At 53.1% G+C, this 15,407-nt stretch overlaps 7 protein-coding genes across 7 annotated transcripts; 2 read left to right on the top strand and 5 right to left on the bottom strand.

The window, feature by feature from the left end:
• Window positions 1-1,017: 1,017 nt before the first annotated feature.
• N7510_011110 (pyridoxamine 5'-phosphate oxidase family protein) lies at window positions 1,018-1,428 on the top strand (the record flags this gene model as incomplete). Its single annotated transcript, XM_056983035.1, has 1 exon — window positions 1,018-1,428. One exon carries the CDS (start codon window positions 1,018-1,020, stop codon window positions 1,426-1,428), a length of 411 nt encoding a protein of 136 aa, XP_056828529.1.
• A 1,110-nt stretch (window positions 1,429-2,538) lies between these two features.
• Window positions 2,539-3,879, bottom strand: N7510_011109 (NIMA-like serine/threonine kinase; the record flags this gene model as incomplete). Its single annotated transcript, XM_056983034.1, has 2 exons — window positions 2,539-2,906; window positions 2,967-3,879. The coding sequence occupies 2 exons, from the start codon at window positions 3,877-3,879 to the stop codon at window positions 2,539-2,541; spliced, it is 1,281 nt and encodes a 426-aa protein (XP_056828528.1).
• A 1,217-nt stretch (window positions 3,880-5,096) lies between these two features.
• Window positions 5,097-5,665, bottom strand: N7510_011108 (uncharacterized protein; the record flags this gene model as incomplete). The annotated part of the gene is made up of 2 exons (XM_056983033.1): window positions 5,097-5,424; window positions 5,484-5,665. 2 exons carry the CDS (start codon window positions 5,663-5,665, stop codon window positions 5,097-5,099), a joined length of 510 nt encoding a protein of 169 aa, XP_056828527.1.
• A 484-nt stretch (window positions 5,666-6,149) lies between these two features.
• On the top strand, window positions 6,150-6,961 carry N7510_011107 (uncharacterized protein; the record flags this gene model as incomplete). Its single annotated transcript, XM_056983032.1, has 3 exons — window positions 6,150-6,424; window positions 6,728-6,737; window positions 6,800-6,961. The coding sequence occupies 3 exons, from the start codon at window positions 6,150-6,152 to the stop codon at window positions 6,959-6,961; spliced, it is 447 nt and encodes a 148-aa protein (XP_056828526.1).
• Window positions 6,962-7,259: 298 nt separating this feature from the next.
• On the bottom strand, window positions 7,260-9,944 carry N7510_011106 (putative DUF221 domain protein; the record flags this gene model as incomplete). The annotated part of the gene is made up of 1 exon (XM_056983031.1): window positions 7,260-9,944. The coding sequence occupies one exon, from the start codon at window positions 9,942-9,944 to the stop codon at window positions 7,260-7,262; it is 2,685 nt and encodes an 894-aa protein (XP_056828525.1).
• Window positions 9,945-11,035: 1,091 nt separating this feature from the next.
• Window positions 11,036-12,232, bottom strand: N7510_011105 (fructose-bisphosphate aldolase FBA1; the record flags this gene model as incomplete). The annotated part of the gene is made up of 3 exons (XM_056983030.1): window positions 11,036-11,596; window positions 11,650-12,063; window positions 12,125-12,232. 3 exons carry the CDS (start codon window positions 12,230-12,232, stop codon window positions 11,036-11,038), a joined length of 1,083 nt encoding a protein of 360 aa, XP_056828524.1.
• Window positions 12,233-12,984: 752 nt separating this feature from the next.
• N7510_011104 (putative ubiquitin C-terminal hydrolase) lies at window positions 12,985-14,886 on the bottom strand (the record flags this gene model as incomplete). The annotated part of the gene is made up of 1 exon (XM_056983029.1): window positions 12,985-14,886. One exon carries the CDS (start codon window positions 14,884-14,886, stop codon window positions 12,985-12,987), a length of 1,902 nt encoding a protein of 633 aa, XP_056828523.1.
• Between the last annotated feature and the right edge of the window lie 521 nt (window positions 14,887-15,407).

Genomic DNA, 15,407 nt, shown 5'->3' with positions numbered 1-15,407 from the left:
CACGAATTAAGATCTCCTTCAATGCATGCCAGGCCCTTGCTCAATGCACTACGACACCCTACATGTCGCCGATAACCCAGTCTGCCATCATCCGGTCGATGCCCTTGCCGTCGGTATCGACAAGAGTCACGTCATCTTGATCGAAGGTCTTGAGGTAGTCGTCGTGGAATAAAGGACGTTTACACCATACAGGGTACCAGGGCTTCAGTTTCTCTGCGGTGGCAGGATCCTTCATCTCTTCATCCACGCGAGCATGAATGCGGTTTTGATGGGGGTGTCTTTCTCAATCAATCTCGCCGTGTATGCTGGAATTTCTTCGGGTGATTCGGGTCCTTCTGTACACCCAGTTAGACCAACTAAGCCAGGAGTGCGGGTCCATCCATCGTTGACCAGGTTGACTGCTGGCATCTCGCCAAGAGTGAAATGTTGGTGGAAATTTCGCGTTCGCTCTCGCTGCCATCCTTTCGATCGTGCAACCTCTTTACGGAACCATTCTTCGTCAATCTCTCGCTGATCACGAACGTCTACTGAGGCCGGTGTCCGCTGTACGACAAAGAGGCGCTTACACCATTGGGCGAGCTGCGGGACAATTTGCACCGTCGTCGCCCCTGTGCCGATAATCACGACCCGCTTATCCTTCAATTTGGAAAGCAATAAGGAGAGAGCTGTGGGAAATTCGAGGGATTGGTACGGAAGAACAGGAGTAGAAAAGGGACAGGCCGCTACTCTTTTCTACATATCTCTCAGGTGTCACTTGCTACGACAGTTTTCTTCCAGTCACAAAGCTACGGTAACCACGACGGTTGTGAGCGAATACAGGCAAATGTACATAGTCGTTGCCGTGCAAACAAGCCAGTAGGGCTGCATGCGGCTTTGATGTGCTTGTTCTTTGCCGGTGTCATGTGACAGTCGCGGCCGTTTGAGGGTGATGAGGGGAGGTGGAAGTGGATTACATCTATCACTAGCCCGATTCACAACTCCTCTGTGTAATCTCCCTATCGTCACCAAATAAAAGCCATGCCCAAGTTCTACGACTCCATTCCAGACGATCTGCGAAACTGGGCTCTACGTCAAAGCGTTTTCTTCGTGGCTTCCGCTCCTCTGCGTGGCCGACATGTTAACCTATCACCAAAGGGCTTACCGGATTCTTGCCTTGCGATACTCAGTCCAAACCAGGTAGCGTATATCGATTCAACCGGGTCTGGCTGCGAAACGATCTCCCACGTGCGCGAAAATGGTCGCGTTACTGTGATGTTCTGCTCGTTTGATACGTCTCCTCGTATCTTGCGACTGTTCTGTACCGGTTCGGTTATCGAGTGGGATCAGCCCGAGTTCCTAAGATATTCACAGCGCATGGGAAAATCCCAGGTTGTGGGAGCGCGTGCTATTATCAATCTTGATGTTTTCAAGGTTAGCATTGGTCTCTGACGTGACTTTCGCTCGAGGACCAGTCAGTCTCTTTCTAACACTGATATATGTCCCGAACAAAATCCGTCTTGGAACTGTCACCCATAACACTGATTCAACTCTGGATAACAATATATCTAGGTCCAAACCTCCTGCGGCTATGGCGTCCCGCTGTTGTCCCTAACAACGGATCCTGAAACCAACGAATCCAAGCCCCATCTCAAAGACCGCCAAACGCTGGGTCATTCTGCCGCCAAAATGGTTAATTCTGGGAAGATGCAAAAATACCAGCAAGAATGTAATACCCACAGCCTTGACGGACTCCCAGGTCTCCGATCTGCGCTTAAAGACAGCGGCCATTATATTTGGCGGGTGGAGTTAGAAAATTGGTTGAGTCGACACTGGAATGAGCTTGAGACAGTGAAGTTGTTGGCTTTGCTTTTGTTCGCGGGGTTGGTGTTACTGAGGTGGGATGAGCATGCCTTGTTGTTATGGACGTGAATCTGTACATTTGAATGCTCCATCACTGTAAGTTCATGTGAGATTTTGTTCCAGGAGATTGTCACTGTACTATAATGGTGAAAATTTCTGCTCTTCAGAATAAGGTGGCAGCGGCAAGTCTTCTTCAATTCCCCGAAAGAGGCATTCGTGGTATGGTTCAAGAATTTAATCGTGTTAGCCCACAATGTCTTGCAGCGCTTTATAAGGACTTCAAAAACACAAGGTTATAGAGTGCCTTGTGGCCCAGGACAACCACGAACTAAGAGTATTGCTGGCCGTTCTAGCTCACCAGAGAGTCGCAGCTCCGAGCTTGTGGCATCCGACTCGACAATGAGCAAAATGGTAAGTCTTGTCTTAAAGTATCCTCGTGAGCTGTATAATTGAAGTTTACCTCTTCTGGTACTGAATGTTTTTCCTTGTTTATTTTCAAAACGCGGTATTTGGCTGAGTATGCGACCCTATATACAGAATGGTGTCTGCCGGAGTGATCATGGTCAGAGCAGTCACGTCTATAACTATGATGGCGAAGTATGGATGCGGAAGGTTCCGCAAATATTAGAATGGGTCGATCCATGTGATAGTCCTGTCACTTCACCCGAGATTGAGTGCTGTAATCAATGACGGGGCCCCTTATTCGGGCTTCTTGGGAGTCTCTTCGAGACTAATCAATGGAAGATCGCTCTCTAGATAAGGGTAATCGACCGGGTATTTACGGAGCTTCGCCTCAAAATCCGCCATTGACAAGCGAAGCCACGGTGCACAGAGAACTTGGCCCAAGAGACTGAAAGTTTCCGGAAAAAGTTTTGTGCGCACTCCTAATACCTTTTTCACATATTCTTCGACCTCTTCTGGGCTTCTGTATTTATCATGAATGGCTTCCACGCGGGGCTGGTACTCAGGCTTTAACAGATCCGGTACAATGGCGAATAGAAGGCATATTCCAGCCGCGTAAACATCTGGTCCTTTGGGCCAATCTTCATACTCCCTCTTAACCACCTCTAAGATTTTGTAGGTGTAAGTCTTCTGTCATCGGTAGCAATTGAGGCTCTTAGTCTTACCTGGAGCCATATAAGGTGGAGTGCCTTTCAGAGCCTGACCCACTTGCTCCTTCGTAAGGATCATCGCCATATCCCAGTCAATGATGGCGAAATGATAATACTTTTCGCCCGGTTTGTTATGCCGTAGCATCAGATTTTCCAACTTAACATCCATGTGAATGATTTGTAGTGAGTGAGCATATGCCAAACCTGTCACTAAATCCTCCATCATGAAGAGGCGATTGAAGTGGCCGGCCCACGGTTGCTTTTCCCTTCTCGCTTGGGGGTAGCTATTCACCAGATCCCAGGTATCACTAGCCATCGACTCCATAATGACGAGTGACTGGCCCTCTGGGTATGTCTTATCAGGTGGTATCCAAAGAGTTTTGTGTACTTGCGGAACGTAAGCACATTCTCTGAGAAGGTTTTGTATTTTTCCGCCATGAACTCCGTCGTCTCCCTCCCCCCACTTTGCGATAAGACCTTTAGTCTTCTCGGTTTTTTTTGCAGTCTCTGTGCTACCACAGATTTCTTCTTCCTTGACTTCAAACAAGATGGCATTTGATATTGTCCCAAAACCACCATCAGCAAGTTTTTTATTCGACACCGAGACTGATCCCAATTGTATACCAGGTTTTTTATCTCCAGTATCTGGACCAAACGCATAAAGTCTATCGCCATTACTCCGCGTGCGCTCGAACCATGCGGTCCCAGTTAGTCCCGGACTTAGACCTGGAGATTTCCGCTTGCCGAGAAACTTCGTTTCTTGTAGGCCCTCGTCGAATGCAACTCGCAGCCGGACCGGAGCATTGTCGACAGATCCGGGTAGCAGTACGGGGTCGGAGACTGGCGCAGCATAGGTGAAAGGTAAAGAAGCAGAAATGAGGAATGTCAGTGCTAAAATCCAAGAAAAACCCCAGCTACTGGCAGACATTCTGAACAACAATTTGAGGCGGAAATTCCACTTCCTAGCATAGTCGTCTTCCGGTACGAAACTACATATATATACCTAGGGATGAACCCCTGAGGGCCCACAAGGGCGTAAATGGGTAAACTTGATAAGTACTAGGTTGCACTTATTTTCTCGCTTTCTATTAGAAAACCTCAATGGGCCGGCCCCACTTGACCTTATTTACAGTACTCAGGCCCGGCCCCCAAAACAGGGGCCGAAGGTTGTCTTCTATCCCAGGGCGATCCTGGAGGATTGGCCCCCTTCAACTTCTGTATGAGGATCCATTTCCCACACGAGAAACGAAGAAAATTTAAAATTGTTTTCATATAAATTCTATTTCCATAGATAAACCTGAGAGCCAGACATGCCTTCGACCTGCTTCTGGGCTGCTCACAGACATGTCAAGGAGACAAGGAGACGGAATTGGATAGGATAGAACATGGTAATAATAGTCATCTGAAAAGATGCCATAGAAGTAATTCGGTGATGGCGGTTGTAGGAGAGTTACTCTGCACAAAATCTATAGTTGACGGAGGTAAGAGACACTTAAGTTCAAAAGAAAATGACACTACGACCTGTACTTAATAAAAATATAGTTCTTTTTTTGTGTTAAGCGGCTACAAGCCGATTAGAGATAGAAAGAATATATATCATTAATCCTCCTCCTGAGCACCCCAAGTGAAGGCTGAGCGCATCCCTGAGTTCTCAGGCCATAGTTCAATCGTTTCACTTGTGAATGACCAAGATCCTAGATAAGGGGCGCCGAAAAGGCCGTCTAAGATAGTATTTTGGGCGCCCGATTTACCATCACCTAGTGTTGTGGTGTAGGGGAATGTAATCCCAGGCTGGACGTTCAAATCTACCGTACTAAAGACATTGAATAGAAGACAGTTACCAAATAGGAATAAGAGACTGCGAGTATCCTCTCAGATTGAAGAGAAACAAGAATATTATTGAATGCAATATCAGAGCAAAAATACCTTCACATAGTCATGAGCAAGGATAATCTCCAAAGAAAGAAAGAAATACACCAGGAACCCCATTTCTATAACCTATCCAATATCAAATCTTTCTTTTAATCTGGCAACGAAACAATCAACAGAGGAAAACCAACCTTTGGAGAAACAAAAAAAGGACTCATAGAATAAAACAACTTCTGTAGAAACGAAAATCGCTTCATCTTCAATTCACCCCCACCATCAAGCACGAAAATAAGGCTCAACATAATGATTAAGACCAACGACTTCCTCAAGCTCATACACTGCCTTACTGCGAGTAGCAAACTTGCCAGGGGAATAAGTAGGAGCCGGGACCTTAACGCGAGCCGGGGCCTTAGCAATAACCTCCGACGGAAGCAGAGCGGTCACGCTGGAGCCAGGGCTAGGCACATCACTGGCCGTACCAGTGCCATTCACCTTCGCCGTGGCTTTCTGAGCGATGGAGAGCAGCGACGCATAGAAGAGGAAGCAGCAGCCTCGAGTGAACTTGAGGAACGATACCAATTTTCCGAAAAGACGGTTAATCAACCTGTTAATGACTCTGTTAGGTATTGGTCTTTGGGGATGGGTTGGGTGGAAGGTACGTACGTATATATACTCCATGCCATACACGAGAGAACATGGTAGAACGCCCATATGGCCGTGAGAGACAGGAGAGTTATCAAGCAGATGAGTGCAGCTCGCTCTCCCTTAGTGAGTCCCGTGGGGTGGAGTTCTCGTGCCACGACGACGGTGGCGGTGTTGAGTACAGAGGATGGGATAGGCGCCATGGGTGACGGTTGATGTTCAGTATACAAGGTTGTAATAAGTAGTATGCGAGAAGGGAATTTCTTTCAAAGCAGTTATGAGATTAAAGAGGTGAAGGAGAGAAAAGGACAGGAGACTACTTGGAGAGGTCAAGTGCAAGGGTTCGTGGTCTATTTCCTAATCGGGGATTCATCAGGAATAGGATCGAGAAGAACTAGTACAGAAACAATCATATCATATATTTGCGTCATATCAGTCAAACGAGAAAAATTAGTTTCCTCGGATGAGGTTTCGTGTCATCTCAATCAAGAAACCCGCCCGGCGTCCGGGACACACACATGGAAAGAAATAAACAAACCGCATACTCCATATCCCGAACAATCCATCTTCAGACGCAAAAAAAAAACATAAATCAAATAATTAGGAAGACTTCGGTGAGGCCCTCCGCTTGAGCTCCACGTCTTCCACAACCTGTGGCCCTGGAGATAAGTTCTCTTTCCCTTCGCGATGATCGGTACCCTCCTCCTTCCCCTCTGCATGCAACCCTTCCTCACCCTCTTCGTCGTCGGGATCATCAACCCCACTCAACCCCAAAACCCTCACAGGTCCCTCATTAAAGCTCGGTGCACGAGGACGCTGCTGCCCGCGCGCGCGACCACCGAGAACGGGGAATTCATAGAGGAGCAAGTGGTAGAGGTACAGGGCTGCGTCGAAGACGAGGAGAACGCCCCAGGGGACAATAGTTATGAGGCCGAGTACAAACTGTGCATTTGTGGGGTTGGGTTAGTTTTCGCGTTCATATACAGTTCAGGTACCGAGGTGGGAGGTAGGTCCCTGCGTAGGGACTTTTGGAACGGAACGTACGAAAATCCGCGCGGCCCAGCTTTCGAGGTGGATTAGTTCTGCTGGGAGGATGGAGTACCACGCCATTTTCTTTTTGGGGCGATGTCGAGAGGTGGAAGTGCTTGATGTTGTGGTCTGGGGCTTTTGGTCTGGTCCGGTTGAGGAGAGACTAGTTGGTTGGTGTTAATGTTTGTGTACTGCCTCCTCAAGATCAGATTCGGTGGCTAAGTATCACTCTCAAGTCCGTGTCGTGTACGTCGTGTGTTCCTTCAACCACCACCCCATATCCAGACAGCTCAAAATAACGAACGCAGCTGCTGGGTGGTGCACAACGAATGCCTTCCTTCCCCTCCCGCACGGTCCCTCGGCCGTTCGATGCGGGAGTCAGGCAGGCGGCGGTGAGCTACGACCGAACCGCGATCGGATGGGGTGACGACGCAGACGAAACTCACGCTCGGATGCGGGAGGTTGACTGATAGATCGGGGTTCGGCGGAAGTGAGTGTAGGTGTGCGAGGCCGAGGGAGAGAGAGCTGGGGGAGCTGATAACGATAAGGGGGAGCAAACATTGTTTGTTTACGGCCTGAGGAACCAAAGCTAGACTTCCTTCTACAGACAGAAGATCGATCGTGCAGTGGGTTATATATAACATAAATGTACAATTGGCAATATTGACTAGATCGTGATCTCGTTTCTAAACAGAAAATGCTGTTCGCCTCCATCCAAAAATACAAATTAGATGCAAGAAGTTTCGTCTTTTCAAGACTTCGCAAAATCTACCGCGGCGCACGGTATGGCTCGTAGGAGGTGTACGACGAAGGCTCTTCTTCCTCCTGTTCTACAGGCCCATACCCGCCTGTGCGCCAGCGATCCAACGCCCCCGGGTCGTTCTGCGCAGGACCCTGCGCCTGACTCAACAACCTGGTCTCGCTCTCGTTTGATTGTTGATACAAGCCACCGGGCGCGCCGGCGCTGCTGCTCCGTGAATGCGGCACGCGGAAAGCCGGGTGGACCAGAGGGGCCCCCTCGGCAGAAGGCATTTCGTAGCCCTCGTACATTTTCAGTCCAGCCATCGATGGTAAGGATGGTGCTGGAGACGAGGCACGCGACGACGAGGGCGACCATTCTCCGCCCAAGGTGCTGCGTGGGGTCTGGGAGCGCTCGGTCATCAGATCTTCTGGTCGGCCGTAGATACCGCCGCCGAACTCGTCGCGGAAGTCCGGTCGGTCCTTGAAGTACGAGAAATCCAGCTGGCTCTCCGGGACGACCTCGAATGGAGCCGGGTCCGCGGATTTGCCGGGCTGCGAGGCCATCATCCGATCCATGGCGATATCGGAGTACTCGCCTCCCGTGTCGCCGTGCTCCAGGCGGCCCTGATAGATCTCCTTCAGCGCGGCGGCAGCCTTGGCGTGCACCATGGGCGTGATGAGCGGTTTGTACAGTGCCGGATGTCCGAACTTCGAGTTGAGCCGCTCGGCCGCCTTCTTACTGAGCTTGCCCACACCTCCAAGCGCCTCAGCGTCGTTCAGGTTGGCGCGGTTGTAGTACTTGCAGTCTGTATCGAAGACCTTGAAGCAGTAAAACTTGAATCCCAGCATCAAGAAGGGCAGAGGAACCACAGCGAACACCATAGTCCACGAGCCCATGACCTTTGCGACCAGGGCGATGACGACGTTCGCAAGAATGGTGGCAAACACCATACGGTTGAACAGAACCCGCCAGAACATACCTCCAGACTCGTTCTTGGTAATGAAGACATACAGCAATAGGTACTTCTTTAGCAGGGCGTCCATACCGAAATACAGCGCTGTCACCGGCAAAACAATCGGCTGCAGAGTGGCGAAGCAGAGCGCGACAGTCGAGTAGAAGAGGAAGTAGTTATAGTAGCTGGCGTAGTCGAAGGCCGGCGGCGCAGTCCATTCAATAGCCTGTCGGGGGGTCGGGGCAAGGAAGGTCTTTGCAAACCAGACCCAGACCAAGTTAATCACCTGCACCAGGTCGATGGTGGCACCCAAGTTTCGCTGCAAGAGCCAGGTCACCCAGAATGGTGACACCGTGCAAAGAGCATTCATGGCCTTGTTGTATATTTGACCATCTTGGATTGCCTGCCACGCGCTGTCATCGCTGTCGTTGCTCTTTTGGATCACCGTGGATACAAAGCCCCACGCAGCCGAGAAGAGTGAGAAGACAATCAGGTTGTTGAAGACGAAAAACGAGTATAAATGCGACAACACATGACGCTCCCGAGAGGTCTTGGTCTTACTACCACCCTGAATAGAGAGCCGGCGGAAGATGATGGGCAGCACCAGGTAAACCAACGAAGTGATGGCTGGAGATGCGATACCCTGTACAGCAGCCCAAACATCCGGATGAGCTTCCAGCGAGGTCTGGAAGGCCGGCCAAACGAGACCGAGATTCGCTAAATTGGAGAGAAAGACAGCAATCAAGGCGTTGGGCGCGATCCACACAAACGTCAATACAGCGACCCAAACAATATTGATCAGCCGCTTCCACTTGCGCGCCTGCTTGGACAGCGGCAGGTTTTCCCAGATCAGATCGCTTGGCCGGGGCGCGAGGCGAATGGTGGTGCCGCGGGGATGCTTCTTACGGGCGGCCCACGCAACGGCGTGGGCGTGCTCAATCTTCTCCCAACTGGCAAAGCCAAAGGGCATGGCATTCCGCCGGTCGATCGAGGCCCGGCCATGTTTGATCTCCTCCTCCAACACCCGGATGCGCACCGTGAGGAAGTCGATGGCGTCTACCTTGCCCTCGGGAAGCTGGTTCCGCTGAGATCTCGGTGGGCGCATCGTGGGCCGGTTCGCAGGTAGCTGATCCGGCCGTTTGAGGTACTTGGCCAGCACCTTCTCCAGCTCCCGCACGGTCTCATCATGCTCCTTGATAATCAGGGGCAGATCTCGGACGTTCCGGCCGATCGAGGCACGGGGAAGGGCCGCGGTGGGGTTGACCTCGTCGGTCAGTCGCAGAATACCTTCGTCTGAACGGTCGGGAGGAGGAATATCGGTGATCATCAGGGTCCGCGCATGCATGCTGCGCTGATAGTCGGAGCTCTGAAAGAATTTTCTCCGGAGATCTCGCACAGCGCGATAGTTCCTCCACAGGAAAAAGGCAACGACGATATCAAAGACCCAAGCACACACTACCTGACTCCAGATGGCCTCGGGGTTGGTGATGTAGAGCGGTGTGAATTTGGAGAAGACAGACAGGCCCGAGGAAATATTGTTGCCGTGGCTCTGGACCACGTTGACGGGGATCATGACGGCGCAGCCGATGATGCTCATGATGATGAAGATGTTGCGACACATCTTGGTGAAACGCAGGAAAATCGCCGCGTCCAGGCCGACTGTGTCCACCACCTCGGACTCGGGCGTGGACAGGACCGGCTTGATCCAGGCGAAGAAACCCCTTACCCACCGGGGGCGGAGAGTGTTTTTGGTCTGCATGCTTGACTTTGGGCGCATAAACCAGCGAGTGGCGGGGTCGGAAAAGGGAGAAGAGGAGGGTGAGGAGGATAGAGATGCCGATGGAGGTGCCTAGAGAGGCCCAGACGGCGCTGACCGTGAACTATGAGACACCAGATTAGTCGACGCAAACTTTTTGAGGGCAGATGCAAACCCACGGCCGACTGAAAGGGATTTGCGATCAGCTTCAGGAACTGGTCAGTCCCTGAAGAGTCCCTGGACCACAAGGTCGCGTGGATCGGATCCATTGCGTCAATGTGGCAGATGAAGCGAGTGACAATCCGGCATGGAGACAGAGCCGGTGGTGGGGGGGAAAGGGAGCGAGGGACCGGGGAAAGAATAGATTAAAAATTTCAATATGAAGCAGCGAAAACACAAACGAGAGGATCAAGAACAGGGTCAAGGGAAAAAAAGAAACGAGAAGAAACGAGGTGAGACAGACAGGCTGAAAGAAAAGTGGGTTTCAGGTGGAGGAGCAAGTCGGGACTTTATTATTAGCACTCGTGGACGCATTCTAGACCGTTGGCCGATCCTGACGTACCATCCTCTTTGAACGAGTTTTGGCACACACAAACACACACAAACGCACACACACACCTCCGTCAGCGTTCCTGTTCACGAAAGTGGTTTGTTCCACAGTTTCCCCGCCGAAGGCGTGCCTGAGTGGCGGACGTTTCCACGGTCTGGGTCCATTGTGGCTTCGTTATTGGCAGACGGCTGTGCAGCAGCCAATCAGGCGTGCCGGGACGGGCGAGGTGTCACGGGAGAAGCGAGATCCCGTGGTAGCACAGCATTAACATGATCGAAGTCTGGCAGGACACCCACGCAGTTGTAGGAACAGCAGTAAACAGTCGTCTGATCCGGTCACATTCTGGAGTCAGGTGATCATACTCATGCCTCAGGCATGAGTTGTGCCTGAGGCAGCATTGCCCCTCCATCTACTTGCACCGGATCAAGGACACCTACGGATCAGGATTCGCCAGAAAACGACAGCCATGTCGGCTAGGGACATTCATTAAACGTGTCGAAATACATCGCTACATACAATTTCCATTTTGGGGGTGCGTGCGTGTTTACAGCTGGCCCGCAGTGTTGAAGTCCTCAAGGGCCTCCTGGACACGCTTGCTCATGCTCTTCTCACCCTCGCGGACCCAAACACGGGGATCGAAGTACTTCTTGTTGGGCTTGTCCTCGCCGTCCGGGTTACCCACCTGCTTGAGGAGGTAGTCCTTCTTGCCGAGGACGAAGTCGCGCACGCCGGACAGGTAGGCGTACTGCATGTCGGTGTCGACATTGACCTTGACGACGCCGTAGCTGATGGCCTCCTTGAACTCGGCCTTGGACGAGCCGGAGCCGCCGTGGAAGACGAAGAAGACGGGCTTGTTCTTGGGCGAGCTGGTCTTCTCCTTCACGAAAGCCTGGTGCTTCTGCAGCAGCTCCGGGTGCAGGCGAACGTTGCCCGGCTTGTACACGCCGTGCACGTTGCCGAAGCCAGCCGCGATCGAGAAGTAGGGGCTGATCGGGGACAGCGTGTTGTGGATGGCCAGGATGTCCTCGGGCTGGGTGTAGAGGGAGTTGTTGTCGACGTCCTCGTTGTTGACGCCGTCCTCCTCACCACCGGTGATACCGATTTCCTGAAACATAGTTAGCAATGATGCAAGAGAAAAGTGGAACCGCAATGACGTACCATCTCGAGCCACTGCTTCATCGGGGCAGCGCGCTTCAGGTAGGCGGCGGTGGTCTGGATGTTGTAGTCGACAGGCTCCTCCGACAGATCGATCATGTGGCTGGAGAAAAGAGGCTCGCCGTGCTGCTTGAAGTAGCGCTCATCCTCGTCGAGCATGCCATCGAGCCAAGGCAGGAGCTTCTTAGCGCAGTGGTCGGTGTGCAGGACCACGGGGATGCCGTAGGTGGGCGCAATGCTGCGGATGTAGTGGGCCGCGGCAATGGAGCCGGCGATCGAAGCCTTCTGGCCGTCATTGTTGGCGCCCTTGCCCGCGAAGAACTGCGCACCACCCTGCGACATCTGCAGGATGACGGGGCAGTTCTGGTCGCGGGCGGCCTCAAGAGAGGAGATGACGGTGGACGACGAGGTGACGTTCTGCGAGCAGAGGGTCAGCATCGATTATGATGGAGGGGCACCCCAGCTCCTCGGTACTTACGATGGCAGGGATAGCAAACTGCTTCTCCTGAGCGTACTCGAAGAGACGCAGGACGTCGTCACCGACGATGACGCCGGCCTTGCGGTTGAGCTTCTGGAGGACACCCATGATGATTGATGCTGGTGATGATTGATGGCTTGAGGAGAATCTGTGGGAGAAGGGAAAAGAGAAAAAGGGCGGGTTAGTCAGTGTCCTAAATCAGCCTTTACCGGGCGACGAAAGCGGGTACAGGGTTGTTAAATAATCGTCATCGGTGTAGAACTCACCGGGTGGTGGAGCTCGCGGTGGAACTGAGGTCAGTATGATTTCAGCCGTGAATAATCCAAAAAATAATCTGCGGCGGGAAGAGACGATCGAGGAACAGTTATATCCAGGGAGTCTCCGGAAATGCCCGTTGGCCGAGGAGAGCCGTTGATCGGATGTTGCTGAGGTGAAGCCGAAGAGTGCCCCGCCATGCGTCATAGAATGGCTACCCATCGGCAGGACGTGGATTGTGCCCGTAACCGCAACCGTAGTCGGAGGTCGTGGGACGATTCATGACGATGGGAGCCGTAAATATTATTGCCGCGTATCTAATCCTGTTGAGCGGTGGTCATATTATTGAACCGGACCAGGCATGTAAAACATTACCCCTGCTCCGTGTTTTGTTCGTCGGCGGGGACCCAAGCTTCGATGCCATTCATTCTGCTTCGGCCCCGTTTCAGGAGACCTTACGATACCTCCTCCCCGTTTCCAATCCGGTTCGTGGTCTTGCCAATCCGGTTTTAGAGAACAAACAACAGATCAAACAAAAATTTGGTTGTATATGATTGGATGTACAGTACAGACTCTACAATAAAAAATCACACACACACATTCTATCACTCGAGCCCCGCGAGGCCCGGATCGGGCCTGTCCATCTCGTAGAACAACAGATACACCTCGCGCTGCATGCCCAGCACATCGGAGGTCTTGCACTCTTTGATCTTCTCGTCCGAAATGCGCCACCAGCGATCATTCGGCTTGCGGCGCCGGCGGAGGCGTGAGCCAACCCCCGTCGGCGTGTCCGGGGATGAGCGGGAGATAGTGCGGGCAGTAGACGGGCGCGGCGAGCTGCTCCAGCGGCCGTGGTCGGTCGTGGGACTGTTACTGTCGGAGCCGGGCGACACGGTCTGCTGCGACACGGAGGAGCGGGAGTGCGTGCTCTGGAAGGATCGGGGCGAGCTGGCCGTCGTGGGTCGCGGTAATGGAGGGGTTAGCTGCGTGGACGGTATTGATGCGCCGGAAAGTGAGGTCGACGAGGTCGCGGTTGAGATGCTGCTGCTGCCGCCCTCCTCCCCACCGCCGCCGCCTAACAGGTCGACGTCTGGGACGCTACGCGGTGCAAGTCGTGGACTAGGTGCTTCCGAGGGGTTCGCACTCGCCACGCGGCTCTGTGCGTACGAGCTGAACGCCTCGGGGGTGGAGAAGGGCGCGTACAGGTGGTTGCGCCGGAAGGATTCGTAGTGGCCGCTGTTATGGCTGCCCTTGTGGCAGACAATGGCCAGGAGCTTGTACCAGGTTTGATTTAAGATCCCACCCAACGGAAGCCGCTCGGGGAAGGAAACCTTGGCCGCGTTCTTGGACGAGGAGCTCCGATCGAAGATGGACCGGGACAGGTGGATGGCGATGACCTTGGGGAATGCCGTGATGCGCATATGTCGAGCAATTTTCCGTTTCGGGGCCTGCTCCGACGGCGGCAGCGTGACTCCTTCCAGCGGTCCCTCGGGGTCTGTCTCCAACGCCTCCCGGATCCGCGTGATCTCCCAGTCCAGGTGTTCCTGGTCGCTCTTTGTGCGTGCTCGGGTTCGCTCCTGAGTTTTGAGCTCCACCGCATGCTGTAGGCGACATCGGTCACACCGGAAGTCATCTATATACTCGGTCTTGAGTAGGCCGTCAAAGCATGAGTTGAGCGTCGCCGAGCTCTTTTGTGGCACTTGGAGCGTCAAATTGACAAAGGTGGTTTGGTTCGGTTTGTACTGGTAGTGGCAGAACTGGCATTCAATCTGCGACTCCAGCTTGCCCTCCAACGGGAATCCGGGCTCTTGATCGATCTCCTTCAATTTGGTATCGATAATCGCGGGCAATCCATTTGCAGACCCGTCATCAATGCGCACCTCCACCTCCGCCGGACTGTCTTGAGCCTCCGCCGCACCTGAACCTGCAGGCGGGTCGACAGGACCGAGCATGCGTTGCCGTGCCCGCGCACCAGCATGATACTCATCGCAGAGCCTCTCCAAGACAATTTGCAAGAACTCTTGCGCATCCTGTTGGTTGCGATTGATGCGCGTCCGAAACGCATACTCCAGCGATTGTATGAACGATCGCGCGGTGATAGTCTTTTTGTAGATTGGGCGCTCGTTCAACCGGTCCAGCATGTCCTTGAGTGCCCGCGTAACGCTTCCCTGTTGTAGCTCCCGCAGTTTATCCGGCCGCTGGCCACGCTCAAGTTCGTCTCGACTCGGTACAGACTGGTAGATCTCAGGTCCATCGAGCTCGCGCCGGTGCAGCTCTCGGATTAAATAGACTCGAAGATCCCCCAGTCCGGCCAGCGCCTGCAGCACGGAATTAATGAAGCAGTCATTGGCCAGATTTGACAGGCCCACGATGCTCTTTTTGCGGTTGGTGCTGTTGGACTCGTCTCCATCGATCGTGTAGTTGGGGCTGAACACGTAGAACAGGGCGATCGCGGCGAGTGAAGCCCCCGCGGCGTAAGCGGCGACCGCACCCGGTTTTTCCTGCATCGGGATCGCGGTGTGGGAGGAGGGAGAAGAGAGGGGGAGGGTGGTGTTAAGCCTGCAGTCTCATTACTCCATCCTCATGAGGTCGGTCGTTGGGAGGTGGCGAGGAACACGCTGAAAGTGTTTGTCCGTAAAGGGAACAATGGTCCGGTCCGAGTGCCAACCACTGCTCTTCGAGACACGCTGTGGTGGAGGGACAATGGGGATCCGGGGTTGAAGAAGCGGGTGTTGGGTTTCTTGTGGGGGAAGAGAGGAGAGGGAAGAGGGAAAAAGGCGGGAGAATGCCGAGTATGTCCCAGGTAGTCAAGTTCCTGGACTACGGAAGTCCGATCGCTGATCTCATTTAGGGCCCAACGGCCCAGGATCCTTCCGATGCACGCATGCCATTCGGATGATTATTATTGGCCTCTTCCTCGGAATATTCGGATCCTCGTTCTCCCCGCAGTGGACGAGAGGATGCTGTGCTGACGGCGGGGTCCCGGGGAAATTCGTTACAAGAGACAGGACGTATGGCCTCGATCGAT

This window comes from Penicillium lagena (assembly GCF_028827675.1).
Source record: "Penicillium lagena strain IBT 129212 chromosome Unknown utg000008l_segment0_segment0, whole genome shotgun sequence".
Lineage (NCBI taxonomy): Eukaryota > Fungi > Ascomycota > Eurotiomycetes > Eurotiales > Aspergillaceae > Penicillium > Penicillium lagena.
Note: the sequence above shows the minus strand (reverse complement) of the source record. Positions and strands in the feature narration are given on the sequence as shown.